This window comes from Euphorbia lathyris, chromosome 8 (genome assembly GCF_963576675.1).
Source record: "Euphorbia lathyris chromosome 8, ddEupLath1.1, whole genome shotgun sequence".
NCBI lineage: Eukaryota > Viridiplantae > Streptophyta > Magnoliopsida > Malpighiales > Euphorbiaceae > Euphorbia > Euphorbia lathyris.
The window spans coordinates 11,726,466-11,742,381 of NC_088917.1; the positions used below are offsets into that span (position 1 = coordinate 11,726,466).

A 15,916-nucleotide genomic window follows, 5' to 3' on the forward strand; every position below is an offset into this window, starting at 1 on the left:
CGTCAGCGTATCTCTAGGCCTCCACCTTGACACTTTTCATGATTTCCGCCACTTCCTCGTCACTGTCCGTTAGTATACGCATGTCTCCAGCCATATGCAAAGGTTTGGCATTCCAAACCGACGGAAAGCCTAGAGACTCTCCCTCCCTTATCTTTACATAGAAAAATTTCTCATCCCAGAGATGGACATTGGACATCTTGCCAGAAAACGGCGAATAGGTACCAAATTTAGCAAAGGTGTAAAAGGACTCGGCCTTTCGTTTCGTCGGTTTGTGAAGTGTTCGGAAGACTCGAGGGTTACAAACTATCCCTAAGTTTGAAGCTAAATAACAATCCAGGGCCAGATCTAACCAGCCATTGGGATGCAGCTGGCTGACAGTGATGTCAAAGTAAGCTAAGATATCTGCCATCATCTTAGGAAGAGGAAGCCGGAACCCTCTTTCTATGTGACAACTGTACACAGACAAATACCCAATTGGCGGACAGGCGGGTCGCTGATGAGCTTCCGCCAATTTAGTCTCGTATTCTTTTATCCAAGGAAAGCGATCCGCCAGATTCGCTAGATCCGCGGCGCTCATACGGGAGGAAGTGGATTCTTCACGAGGCGCCTTTTTCCTAGACGGGGCTGAAGAAGATGCCTCCATCCCCGAAAGTCGCCTAGAATCTATTGCCGGAGAAAAAACAAGTAACGGCGACGGGAAAGCTCTGAATCCTGCCTGAACGAGTTCGATTGCTATTACACGCTGAGTTACGCAACTCAGCTAAATCACAACTGACAGTATCTTCGGAAGAATCAGAATTTTCCGAAGAAGAAGAAGTCCAGCTAACTACGGTTTCGGAAGAAGTGGTCAAATTAAAAAGTTCGAATGTAGACTCGGAGGATGAGGAAGAACTCCTAAACATTCAGAAAAATAGAATGAAAAGATTCACTTACATGGGAGTTAAGGCTTTGAGGATTCTGAACTCCGGGAAACTCTGGGCAAAAAAACTCGAAGAAAGATGGAAGAGGAATGCAAATGGAGTGGAAAGAGAAAGAGAGGAAGGAAGAAGGCGTTTTCTCTTTCCTCGAGCGGCACGCCTACGACACGTGTCACCCATCGATTGGCATCGAACAGAGTGACCATCAATGCAAGTCATTATGACAGCGCGTGAAGAAGCTCAAAAGCCCTAAAGGACTTAAAGGAACTTTAGGGGGGCTTCTGATAACATTGAGATATTATCCAAATGATCATAGGAGATATTCGCCTAGATCGGCCGTGTATTGATCACCTGATACCGGGATGCCATGGCGTATCATTGTTGTTGTTGTTGTTGTAGTAGTAATATATTTGAATTAAGATTCCTTAATCTTATGCGTGATTTAAAGGTCCTAGCCCGAAAAGGATCCAGAGAGCATCATATTGGTCTGCGTGGCTTGATGATGTTTGTTCACGTTTTAGTTTAATCCGACAATCTTCCTTACTCTGAACGTCCCTATATACTTAGAATGAGGACACGTGAACCCTAATATTATTCGGATAATATCAAGTGATCATCAAAAATTAAAGTATTTTTGTTGGAAATATTTGATATAGGTCAAATATAATCCGCCCATAAGGCAAATAGTCGGATATAAGTGAAATGGATAATCAACATTAAATCTCAGTTACTGTCGATAAATAGATACCTATACTCATAACCTAACTCTAATGGAGAAACGTAGAGAAAGAGAGCTATGTAGCCTCCTTTCTCCTCCTTCCCGACGCCTCCCTCTCCTTAGTCTCAACGATTGCTCTTAATTAATGTATCTATGGTGTTTTCTCCTCTAGTTGATTCGTGACCGGTAATATAAAAATCGTAGTTTTCATTCTTTCCATAGTCTTTCGCTGCAATCAACTCAACAGATTTCTCTGACAACCCGTATTATATCAATTTTTAACTCTCACCAAACAACTCCATACCCACTAATTAGATCCAATTAAAAAAAACAAACAAAGAAAGAAAACTAAAAGTGTTATAATAACAAACATTTAATTACATCACACTATATGACATCAACATGCTTATGTCAACATATATAGGTCATAATAAACAACTTTTCTAACACATGGTTTTGATTTCTAACAAATTCTCATAGTGAGAACATAACTTAATTAAGACTAACTTCAACCTATTCTTGTCTGAATTTTCCAGTGGACAAAATAGCAGACATCAAATTTTTTTAATTTTCTTTATTTTTTTTGGTCATCTTATATCCTTTTATTTTTGGCTGCTAACGTGACAAATACGTACTCAAAATAAATAATTTTTTTTATTTTATCATCTATATATATATATGAGCACTTGTTCTTCTCTAATCATAAGTAAGGAAAAAGATTCAGAATTAGTTTGCATGGATTCTCTCTCTCCTACCCTCTACATACAACAGGTAAATGTATATATAATTATAAGAATAAAGTGTATCCCGGAATCCCGAATCTGGCGCGTTCCCAGACCATCTTTTCGGGTGGAGGGTCGCTTGGAACCATCCCTTATAGCGTGGATTCCGAGGGATATTGACACGGTTTTGGTCAATTCCTAAACAATTTCTCAATTTTATGTTGATTATAAATTGTTTCCCCTTTGTAGTTTTAGTTCACTATGTCTGTCGTAGCAGCGCGTGCCAATTTTTTTTATTAGGCATTCAAAGCACATGGTTGTTGTCTGATAGACGGACTATTTTATCTGATAGTCCACCTGTCTGACAGACGGACTGGTGCCTTGTCGCCTGTTTGATAGGCAGACTGATGGCTAGAGTTGCTCAAATAGTAGTAGAATCATGCAATAAGGGACTAATCTGTCTGTCTGACAAACAGGCTCTTACAGAAAACACACGGTTGTCTGATAGGCGGGCTATTTATTTGATAGTTCGCCTGTCTGACAGACGCACATGTGTCTTGTCATCTGTTTGATGGTAGACTAGTAAGTAGAGTTGCTCAAATAGTAGGAAATCTTAGGAGAAGCACGAATCCCTCAGTTTGACAAATAGGTTGTTAGAGAAAATAGTCCGCCTATTGACTACTTCCGATATCGGGACACAATACTGGTCGTCTATTCAGATGATGACATATCAGCAATTAGGTTGATCTGGCATCATCTCAATGGATGGAACCAATATTAGTCTCGTCTCATTGTAAAAAAATTCTTAACTATGTCTGTCAGTGTGCCAAAGAATTTTATTAGACATTCAAAGCACACCATTGTCTGATAGGCCGACTATTTTATCTGATAGTCCGCCTCTTTGATAGACGGATTGCCTGTTTGACAGGTAGACTGGTGACTAGAGTTGCTCAAATAGTAGGAAAATCTCGCGACAAGGCACCAGTCCATCTGTTTGACAAACAGGTTGTTAGAGAAAGTAGTCCGCCTATGAGATAGGCGGACTACTTCCATACCGGTAACACTATTTTAATTGGCTGAGTGAACTAAAAAATCTTAAAATCAAAAATAGTTTCAAATTCACCGTAAATAGAGAAATAGTTTAAGAATTGACTACATGATATGACAATACCCTAAATTCTAGCGGCCGGCCTTTGCACCCCTGGGTCCGCCGTTTAATTTTGATTTATAATTAGGGTTTTGTTTTTAAACATCTGTTAATTAATGAAGGTGGAGAAGCTACAAACCGAATTGGAAAGAACAAGAAAAGAGAATGAGAAGCTAAGGTTTATGGTTGAAGTTATGAGAAAACATTTGGGAATTGTTGAAGAAAAAAAGCTACAAGAAATCGGTAGCAACCCATCAGAGTATTATCAAGTGCTGTGTGAACCCAACAAGCGGCCGAGGATTGAGATTCCGATGAGAAAGCCGTCGCAAATTTTCGTCAGAACGGACTCCAGAGACAAGACTTTGGTAAGTATTTTATGTTCATATGTAGTTTTATATTTAATTATTTGTCCTCCATACACTGTTCAAACGAATGCCGCCTAGACCATCTAGGCCCGTTTAGGCGCTCGAAGTCGAGAATCTGTCCTGATGTTCTACAATTTGTCCCTCTAGGCGTTTTATTGACTCCTATATGATTTTCAACGGCTTGGGCTCTGCCTAGTCTGCCTTGACACCGCCTAAACGACAGTGAACAAAAGCATTTTTAATTGTGAATTTATTTTTTTGTTTAATCATAATTCACTTTTAAATTGTTTCAATGATATTATTATTGAAATGTTGATTTTTTTGCACAATTTTAAAGATATATAATACAAATATACGTGTTTTTTATATAAAATAATTTTATATTATTATTGGTAGATAGTATAATATATTGTTTTTTACACCCGCTCCCTCCACTACTATATATATATATATATATATAGGGGTGGACCGATATTATGCCCCTCCCAGTCAGCCTAAAAATACCTTTTAGTATGGTGGGTGAAGTATTTTGGTCTCAGTCAAAATCTTCAACTGGCTCTCCAACCCAGCCAACAACTCCGTTTAAAATTTTGTTCCCCTCTAACTTTATCCTGCATTCGCAGCAGGGAAAAGGGTCTGGGGTGCAATCGCAGCACTTCCTATCCTTTTTCCAGATGTAGGGCAGCCTGAAATCATCCCTACTAGGGGTAAATTTCGGAGGCCCGAAGCACAACGGACCCGTGCATCCCCCATCGCCGGTGGCTAATTAAATATATAAATAATTAGAGGTTCCTTAATAGAGTGTATGTTTTTACAGAGTGTGAGAGATGGATATCAATGGAGAAAGTATGGGCAGAAGGTTACAAAAGATAACCCATCACCAAGAGCTTACTTCAGGTGTTCCATGGCTCCAAGTTGCCCTGTCAAAAAGAAGGTAATTCAATGAATACTTTTCTTTTTAATTTAATGCTTAAATTACATCTTGAATTTCAATTTCAATCAATATTATTATTATTATTATTATTTTGAAGAAATTTCAATCAATATTATTTATGTATAGTTGTTTAGGTATTTTTAGGTGTAAAGCTAAATGAGATTTAGGCAATTAAGTTTTTTTTATATATATGTTTATGTACGTTGTTGTGAGTCGATATTAGCTGATTTTCTTTGTAAATTATAAACAATTGTTTTCAATTTTAATCAAACACTTTATATCTATTGTTTAGTTTTTATTGACATGTTTGCTTAATGAGATGCACGCGTTGTTGGCAAGAGTCTATATAATAGAGAGGCTGAGGACCACATATATATTGTATGTTTTGTCCAAATTTTAACTATTTACCGTCACGACTTTAAACGTGTTTACATGTATTAGAAACTCGTTTTATTAATTAATATACTCAAATCACTCCAGATATCACTCCTTTAAGACTGGGTAATACATGTCCACCATCTTCTACCTAATTTTTCTGCAAATCAACATATCTTACGTGGAGAGTATTTTGAAATACCAAGTTTAACAGTACGATCCAACACCATGTAGATATTCTTCATTTTGACCCAAATTCCACTTTCTATACCTCCCGGATTTAAAACGCGTATACATATATTAGAAACTCACTTACTAATATAGTTCAGTCACTCCCTCTCTATTTATGATGTCGGGTTAAGTTTACTCATATCCCATCATCTTTCTTTAAAGCCAATCCTTGCTCTCACCTTTCTTTGTTCTTGATTGCAACCGTATTTGTTGATGAGTCAAATGGGGCTGGCCACTGTGGTTTTTGCTTAAAAATGCTCATTCCAAACCCACTGTTAATCTAAGCGGCTTGGGTCAAGCTAGGCTTGAGCTTAAAAAATCAAATCTCATGTACAATCCAAATAAATCAATCTAAGAAAATATATGTTTTTTAACAATAAAAACTAACATATATATACTTAAAAATAAATATTTAATATAAAAAACTATAAATTTAATAATTAATATTAATAGGATATCCTGGCATGTCCTATTTCTATCAAATCCAAGCCCCTTTTAGAAATAAACGACCGAAATGGATCTTATATAAATTTTCTTTGTCCAAAACCGTTCCATTATACACGGGCTGGACAAACCAGATGAGTACACGAATCTGTTAACAAGTCTAGTTACTACTAGATTCGCTTGCACCAAATAGACTACAAGAAAATCATTAGTTAGAGACTGAAATATGGGTTACTAATTTCACTTTTATGTTGTACTTATTCGGATTCAGGTTCAAAGATGTGTAGAGGACAAGACTTTGCTAGTTGCGACATATGATGGTGAACACAATCATGAACCAAACAACATTAATAATTCTTCGCTTGAATCACAAATAGTTGAATCTCTATATTCACCAGTAGATACCTCATCAAGAAGTTCAAGAACAACAAATAATAACAATTTTTCTCCAACTCTCGATCTTACCCTTTCAAGTCCCACCGATCAAGATAACAAAAAACCTACTCCAAGATTTGAGAAAGATTCTTACATCACCAGTAACAGTGACAGAGTCAGGATTTCAAATCTAAAAATGCAACTACAACATCTCCAAACTCTCTTTTCAGATAGAGATTCGCCTGCAACCACTCCTCACAGGGTGGATTCTAGTGAGATTTCAAATTTAAGAGTGCAAATGCAGCATCTTCATACTCTCTTTCCAGATAGAGATTCACATGTAACCACCCCTCCTAGGGTAGATTCTAATAGCGATGGGGTTAGGATTTCAAATCTAAGAATGCAATTACAAAGTATCGAAACTCTCTTTCCAGAGGGAGAGTCGCCTGTAACCACTACCCCGAAGGGTGGATTTTGGTAGCCAGAGATGCAACGGTTCCCCTGTATGCCGTCCGCAAGTGAATAGTAATGATAGTAAGGTTGAAGAGTATGTGGCTTCACTTACTAAAGATCCCAATTTCACCATTGCTTTAGCTGCCGTCGTTGCTCGTTCTATTACTTCCCAATTACATTCACCATGAGTATTGTGATATTAGCTAGCTAGAGTGATTTGTAATCGATCAAATCAAGCTTAAAGTGTAAATGAAATTGAAATGTTCAATTGGGGTAAATGTCAATTTTGCATCAAAGGTTATCGGGGAAGACGTTACGGTCATAGTACAAAAACTAGCTCAAGTTCAACGCTATGTTTTTATCATTATTTTCTTAAAAAGGGTTAAATTGAATTAGTTTTCTAATCGGGAGGAATAAAATTGAACACAACTTTTTACTATAATTGTAAAATTAAATTATTTTGTACGATAAGAGTAAAATTGATATTTCCCTTTAATTTTAAGGAATTTTTTTTAACCTTTATCCTTTATTTTATTATAATACAATAGCTTAGCCTTTAGTCTATGTATGGAAGGAGTAGAAAAACATGACTAAAAAACTATATAAGGAGGGTTGAATTTGGATCTCAAAATTGAGAGATTATTGTACAAATGTTGTAAGACTTGGAACGGACCGGTAATGAATTAGGTCTTCGGTCTGAGTTATACTGAATTACTAATCTATAAAAATCTTGTAAGAATTGGAGTTAACCTGAGATTCAGATGTCCAATTAGAACTGATTTCATCTCATTTTTTTTTAAATAATTAAAAAAAAGTACAAAATTAAAATAAACTTTTGTTTTTGGAAAGTTTTGAATTTTGATTTTTATTACTTTCATGAAGAGGGTTAGCCTTGGCGCAAAGGTAAACGTTGTTGTTGTGTGACCAAGAGGTCACGGGTTCGAGTATTAGGAGCGGTCTCTTGCCAAATAAATTGGCAAGGGAAGGCTTGCCCCCAGTACACCCTTGTGGTGGGACCCCTCCCTGGACACTCGCTTAGTGGGGACGCGTAGTGCGACAGGACGGCCCCTTTACTACTTTCATGAAACATGGTGATGAGACTTATTAGGTTATACTTGAAAAAAAATTAATTTTTCATTGCCTAATTTATAATTTTAAATTAAATATATGTAACGAATATAAAGAAAGAAAATTTTTAAAAGAAGACCCAATAACAAGAGCCCATTTTCTAATCTATTTTGGGCCTTTAGCCCATCACTGCCAGATGGACTGAATCCAACCACAAAACTTAGCAATTGAGGGAAAAGGCCCACAATAGAATAGATTACATAAGGGAAATTTACACAGAAATTTAGATTACGTGCAAAAAAAAATTATTTACAACTATGTCAAGTACTAATGTAAATAATATCAAATAAAGAAAATAATTATTTTTTTTTATATTTTAAGAACTAGGTGTTATGAAGTAGGGGTCTAAGATATTTATTTTAAGGTATATGATTTATGAATTGAGATATAAAATTTATAAATTAGGGTATAAAATAATACATATATAGAAAATAGTGACATATTGAAAATTAAATTTTGTAATATGATTTAATTATAATTTTATAATTAGATATGATTTTTATGTAAAAATCCTATAATAATATTGTTAATATTAGAGATTGGATTGTAATCAAATTGAGTCAAGCTTTAGCCCGATCATGCTCGATTTGTTAGAAAATTGATTAGTTTGAACTCGAGTTCAACATCATGTTCATGAGCCACTTGTTTATTTGTTTACAAGTTTTGCTTACGAGTAGTTCATTAATTTACTTTGCTCGCGAAATGCTTGTTAATTATATTTATTAATTATGGTGATTTGAAATTTCTTTTACACAAAAGTACATAGGTTTGAAACCTACAAAATTAAAATTCACGTAAAACTATGTAGTAGTTTTACATTTTTCCCTTCATAGAAGTACTATCATTAAAAAAATCGAACTAAGCTTGCTCACGAGCGTGTTCATGGACATTATATTCGAACTTGTTCATGAACCTATAATCGAGCTTGCTCATGAGCTTTCGACTCTTTTATAAATCGAGTACTCAACCTCGACTCTTTTATAAATCGAGTAGAACACGGTCAAGCTTTTATCAAGCTGAACGTCGACCCACTCATCAACGATGGCTCATTTACAACCCTAGTTAAAGATGATGTACAAAAATATCTCTATCTTGTCATCCAAAAGCAATTTGATCCCTTGACATTATAAATGGTGATCTAATACCCTTTGTTAAAAAAAAAAAAACAAGGCCACTTATACTGTCTAGACGCTTGAAATCGAGAAAACGTCCTGATTTTCTTCGATTAGGCCTTTTGAGCATTAGCTCAAAGGAGATTTTTAGCCATCTATATTCCGGCTAGATCACCTAGGCGCTGCCTATGTGAATAAAAGAGTTTTATTATTGAATTTTTTTGCTTTATTATATTCACTTCTGAACTTTGTTGCATTGTTATTCGTGAATTGTGTTTATTATTTCAAAATTATGTTCTATATTTGTTTTCATTGTATGATTTAAAACTTTAAGGACATTGTTTCATAGCTTTTGCTGAATTATATCACTTGTGAACACTAATTCAGTTAAAAGTGTACTGTTTATTTAATCTATATTTTAGATTATATTTATATAGGTTTAAAATAAAGTCTTTATAATTTCTTACCGTGTTCTTATAGTCACATTAGGTTTAAAATAAAGTCTTTATAATTTCTTACCGTTTTCTTATAGTCACATTATACACATATAAAAAAATTACTCTCAAACTATGAAAAATACAAATTGTAAACGTATGTGAAATGAATAATACTTGTTTAACCGAGTTTTAAATTCAAAGCTGATTTTTTTGTATCACCGGGTGTAATGTATCGAAATAAAAAATTAAAAGAAATGTGGAATGTTTGGCCCATAGGTTTGCTATTATTTAAACCAAGGTGGCCCAAAGGCTCAATGATGGGCCTAATTGCAACAATTTCTTATTCTTTACTTCATTCTAAATCTAACAATATACATGGTATCTATATTACGAAGTTTATTAGAATGATAAGTTTTTTTTTTTTTTTTTTTTGAGAGTAGAATGATAAGTTTATAAAAAAAAGTTTAAAAGATATATGATTTAGGAGGTCACGGATGGTCCGTTGAGCGTTAAATCCCAATTACATAGAAAATTTTTAAAATTTATTTACGGGCGAAATTTTTTGTAGCAATTAAAATTCATGAGAAAAATATGGTCGAGTGATTGCAGAAGTTCATTTTCACTTAATGAACCAATATAGTTCGTAAACTATTTAAATTCGGTTTTGTTAAAGTTCGGCCAAAGTTCGATTTGAATAGTCTCGGCTCGAGTTCGGATTAGATCGGCTTGAAACATTAACGAACCGAACTTGAATTTAAATTCGATTCGAAAGCTCACGAACAAACTTGATTGTTTTTTTATTATTAAATACATATATCAGTGATCTCTAATTCAAAATAAAATAATAAATGAACATGGACAAAAAATTAGTTTTTTACTTCAAACTCTTAAGTAGTACAACTCACAAGGCTAATAACAAAAATACTTACTGAGTTTTTGGTTACCTATTTTTCACTTCTTATTTTCCTTTTCACTTTAAAATATAGAGTTTTAAGTGTTTGGTTAGATGTTTGACTTTTATAGCTGAAAAGTAGTTTAAGAAAAATGGAGTCTCTGCTTTTTGAAAAAGCAGCTTCAATAGCAAACAACAATAACAAACAACGGGTAACCAAGCGGGCCTTTACCAGATGCTTCATAAATTTGGCTAAAATTTAGGAATTCAAAATTGAAAATACAAACTCGACTAATTAGCTTCTCCCTCACTAAGAGCCCGTTTGTTTTACCTACTGTTTGCTGTTGCTGTTTGCTGTTTACTGTTACGGTTTGCTGTTTGCTGTTACGGTTTGCTGTTGATGTTTGCTGTTGCTGTTACGGTTTGCTGTTTGCTTTTGGAAAAAGCTGCTTTTCCAAAAAGCAGAGATTCTCTGCTTTTGTAAAAGGCAAACAGGAGACCATTAACCAAATACCTAATACTGCTTTTCAATTGTAAAAGGCAAACAGGAGGTCACTAACCAAACACCTAAAACTCTCCATTTTGAAGTGAAAATGCAAAAGGAGCCTGAAAATGAGCAACCAAACACCCCCTAAGTTCTCTCTATTATATTACCCACATTAGTAGCACTATCATTTATACGCACCCACGTTTATGTGATATGTGACTTTAGATAACTACTATTCTTGAAACTCGGTCATAAGATTTTTTTTTTTAATCTTTTAAACCTAAGTGGAGAATGTTAGAATTTATTTTTTTTATCTTCTATACTACTTATTCATTGCAGCTATGATAAAAATAATTAAAGCTCGTCAAAATACGGTAAAAACTCGGTTCGAGACATTAACGAATCAATACCGAACAAGCCTAGGTTCGCTATCGATAACACCTGAAGGTAGAAGAATGAAGGAATAAAAGTTTACCGTCTCTCATCTATTATATTGCTCTCATTTTATTTTAGGGATAAAGTGTAAAAATACCCCTAACGTTTATAGCCAAGAGCAATTTTACATGTAACGTCTAAAATTGTGTAATTGTACCCTTTACATTGGCAGTCAAGAGCAATTTTACCCCAAATGTTGGCAAGTTGGGTCAATTTTGGACATTATTATAAAACACATATATTTTTGTTCCTTATTCTGCACTAATTAATATCAGCTCGTTAAAAAAATTCATATTTTATGTGATTTAATCATAGAATTGAAAATTAATATTTATAAATTCGGTTAAATTTTTTAAATATTTTTTGTCCAATTTGTACAATAGATAATATATTTTTTTTATTTTTTTACGAATAATATCACATATATGACATATTACTAGTGAATCATCACATGTGAAGTGTAGATGACAAGAATCATGACCGAAAAGACAGTTTGATAAATTATTTCTTAAATTGATCTAACTTGACAACGTTAGAGATAAAATTGCTCTTGATTGCCAACATTATGAGTAAAATTATACCATTTTATATGTTAAATATAAAATTGCTTCTAGCTGTAAACGTTAAAGGTATTTTTACACATTATTTCTTTATATTTTATTGTGTATTCTTGTTTTATTATGTATCTTCATTTTATTTTTTCGTTATGATTACAATTTTGTTCACTTACATGTGCGACACAATATAATTCGTTGAACAATACAGAAAAATTCAAGTCCCTTGGAAATTAATTATTCAACATTTAATTTTAATTTAGGTCCACACAACATTTTGCGTCGTCTCATTTGCTTTGCTTTTTCTGAACTAACATGTACACATGCACATATACATAAATTATTATTATTTTTATGATTTTTTTTTTGTTCATTTGTCTTGTTTCTCTTTTCATATAATTGAGAGTATAATTAATTAGTTTATTTAAATGGAATTATTTAACAATATGAGTTTGGGATGTTAGTCATGTAGCTTATAAACTATTCAAACTCGACTCGATTAAAATACGATAAAAAAAAATCTTAAAGATGAAATTTAATTTGTTGAAATAATGCATACGCTATGCATTTCAACAAATTAAATAGAAACAGAAATAACTGAATTATAAAAGAAAATAGAAAGACGAAGTTACGAGTTACAGTAATGAGAGTAGGATAAAGGAAAGTTAGATAATCGTATTAACTGAATTAACTGATTATACTATCAATCCTTTAACTATCAACATTTTTCACCTTCAATCCCTTAGTAACTCCAATAGCAAGGAAAATCCTCAAACAAGCATGTCCAAGTATAAAATTATGATATTTAGATAATTTGGAGATTCTTAAATGTTGATTGTGATATTTTTATGTCACGCCGGATACCAATTGAGGTTGTTTCGGAGTGGGTGTGACAACAACAACATAGAATATGCCTTGTTTGGACTAGGAAATATATTCATCAAACTGGTTTTTAATATGATCATATTGACCATTTAATCCTATTAAAAATGTATGAGTTTATCTTCCTCATTTATATTAGCTAGCCTTCTAAAAGCATTATGGACACACGATTTAGCTACCCAATATTTACAAGCAGGCATGGATCTCAACAGTGATGGATCCAGGATTCACTGTCTATCGTGATTTATGGGTGTTAAATTGATGTTTTTGATGTTTTTATATAAAAAAATTAAAAACTCGTACACAATTTCCATAGAATTTTTAGTATTTTCTGGTGACTAGTAGATGCTCAAGCCCCCCTCTAGTAGATATAAATTACTACATCCGTTTCATATTATATGTCTTTCTAGAGACTCTTTTTTATTTCATTATACATATCATTTTATATGACCAGTATACGTTAAGTCATCTTTTTTCTTGCTATAAAATGTGGCTGTATGAAAATTAATTAGAATAATGGACTTATTATAGAATAAATAAATAGTAGAATCAATTAATAAGGGGGCAACAATGTCCTTTCTTTAATATCCTTAATTTCTATACAACTTTCTAAAACGGCATGTAATATGAAACGGATAATATTTATCTTATTTACACTTGAAACAAACAGAGTGTTAGGGCTTATTTGATAACAAATTTCAACAATTAAAATTAATACATAGCGCTTATTGCTTTTAGCTTATTGATAACACTACATAAAATTTTGAGTTAAGTAAAAAAAATAACTTATTTTGTAAATCAGAATATTTAATTTAAAATTTAAGTTCAACACTATCCACTAATATTTGTGATGCAGTTTAGCATCTATCTCCCTTTTGAAGCGGAATTATAGGGTGTAATGGACTCTGTTCATATGGCTTGGGATAAAGGTTGAAAGAAACTTTGGATTGAATCAGATTCAAGCTATGTAGTTAATCTGTTAAAATCAAGATCCAAGTTAGTTTCTTGGCTTTTCCGACAAGAGTGGATGCTTCACCTTTTCCCTTGTGTTCCAAATGACAATTTTTGTTTCGCATATTTTTAGAGAAGGAAATATGGTGGCAGATTCCTTAGCTAACCATGGTCGAACTGCTTCTTCGTTGCTTTCATGGAATTCCTCGCCTTCCTTCTGCTCTTATCTTGTGTCTGATGACTCGGTGGGACTGCCCCACTTTCAATTCCACTAGTTTGATTGTATTTTATTACGCTTTTTTATTTGTCCTTTATTATTTATTTTGTACTGATCTTCTCTTCTCTTTTAATAATATTTTAGACTCGGCTCCATCTGATTCGAAGTGTGCTAACTAGTTAGGATGCTTTTGACCTCCAAACTTTCAATTAAAAAAAACATATTTACACCATTTAATACTTTTGACATTGTAACGGTACATAATTTTCACTTTTATTAAACAATATCTTTAACTTTTTAGTATTTAAAAAAAAAAACTGAATAATTTCGGTATAGAAAGATCCAACTTTTAGATTCAAGTAATCTAACAATTATAGATTGGCATAAATTGATATATCCTCTAATTACGAAATTATTTGTTTTTAGGTATTTTATTATTAGTCAAATAAATAGAATATTCAAAGTGCTCTAATTAATAATAAAAAAATAAAAAATAGAATGTAATTAGTCTTTACGCGGTTTTATTAGCATAATAGAAAATGTTATGTTAGGATGGAGTCATTTCAAGTTAACTCTTCCGCAGTCTAGGGGATTTGCACACCATGTCATGTTCCCTTGAATTTTGCTACCATAGGGATGTAAATGGATCGGGGATTTCCCATTTTTATCTATAACCCGCTCCGATAGGGATGGGGGAATTCCTTGATAACGATAAGGATGTCCATGGGATGAGGATGAGGATGAGGATAATTTTATCCTTCGTGATGGGGATGGGGAAAGGTATCCCCGCTAATTGATTTTTTTGGATGATTTAAGTACATTTTTAATTAGGTTCAATTTTTAGTTTTTTGTGATTTGAAAAATTTGAGAATGATTGTTAATACTTTGTATTATTAGCCACTGTTTCTTAAACGTTTTTGTCTTTACTGCCTTTTAAAAAATATAAACGGTGATTCCCCATGGAGAATGGGGAATTGAAATCATGGATAACGTTTTTGAAATATCTATAAACGGGGAATGAGAATTCCTGTGGGGACAGAGATGGTGATAAGTTTGTTCCTGTTTACCTCGTGGGGATGGGGATTGGAAATGCATTCCCTCGCCGTCCCGTTTACATCCCTAGCTCTAAATAAGAAACAATATGTCTTTAATAAAAAAAATTGTACCCATTTTAGACCTATAATTTTATATTATTGGATCCTTTTTGGTCCTGGCCGTAGGCGGCCACACTCCTAGTGTATACCTAAGGCCGACCCTGATTATACCCTTATTATTATAATTAGCCCAAATCTACAATTTATAATATGATATTATGGGTGTCAAATTGGGTTGTGGTTTTATATAAAATTTAAAATACTATTAGACTCTGATCTATTTAAAATATTGGTTTTGTTCTAGTTATTATTTGCTAATGTGATTAAATACTGAAATTCTACTTGAAAGCCTACAATTGAATAGACATAAGATCAAATAGAGGCTGTTTTTCAGCTAACCCGCTCCGACGCATAGATAAGATTTGATGATGAACACAATAATAAATCAAAGCTTAATGAACGAATGAAGTCTTCTACCTTAAGTTGATGTTACTGTATTTATACAGTGATCAAGTTGTAGAAGACGAATATGAGCTTAGGAGCGGGGGTGTACTATGTGTCACCTGTTGGTATGTGAACGTGCGTCCGGATATCGGGGTCTGATATTCCTCAAACACACTAGGCATGTGATTCACGAGATCGGACGTGATTGTTGTAATGGATGAATCCTTGACTGTGTCTTTTGGGAGTTTCCGAGTCGAGATCTCTAATATGGAGTCGTATTGTTCAATATGGAAGCGTCATATGTTCTCTTTTGGGTGATGGTTTGTGTATCATTGGTGCCACATGGCGAGTTTATATCTGTCTAATATTAGTAACATTTGACTTATAGTTTATTTAAAATATTGGTATTTATCTTCTGATCTATCAAAATAGGCGAAATCTCAATCAATATAGATTTTTATGGATGGGTTTATGTTAGGTAGGTTAAAGTTTTTTTTATCAAAATTGTTAATTTGGCATCCACATGGTTCAAATTTCACCAATTTTGATATGCCAAAATCAAATGTTACTAAATAATAGGTCAGGGTCAAAGACCAATATTT

General features: G+C 33.5%; 1 protein-coding gene across 1 annotated transcript; it reads left to right on the forward strand.

Moving 5' to 3' along the window:
* The first annotated feature begins 2,263 nt into the window (after nt 1-2,263).
* LOC136203765 (probable WRKY transcription factor 40) lies at nt 2,264-6,848 on the forward strand. Its single transcript, XM_065994988.1, has 4 exons — nt 2,264-2,406; nt 3,627-3,869; nt 4,687-4,803; nt 6,125-6,848. Exons 1-4 carry the CDS (start codon nt 2,314-2,316, stop codon nt 6,707-6,709), a joined length of 1,038 nt encoding a protein of 345 aa, XP_065851060.1. The 5' UTR covers nt 2,264-2,313; the 3' UTR covers nt 6,710-6,848.
* Nucleotides 6,849-15,916: the final 9,068 nt, after the last annotated feature.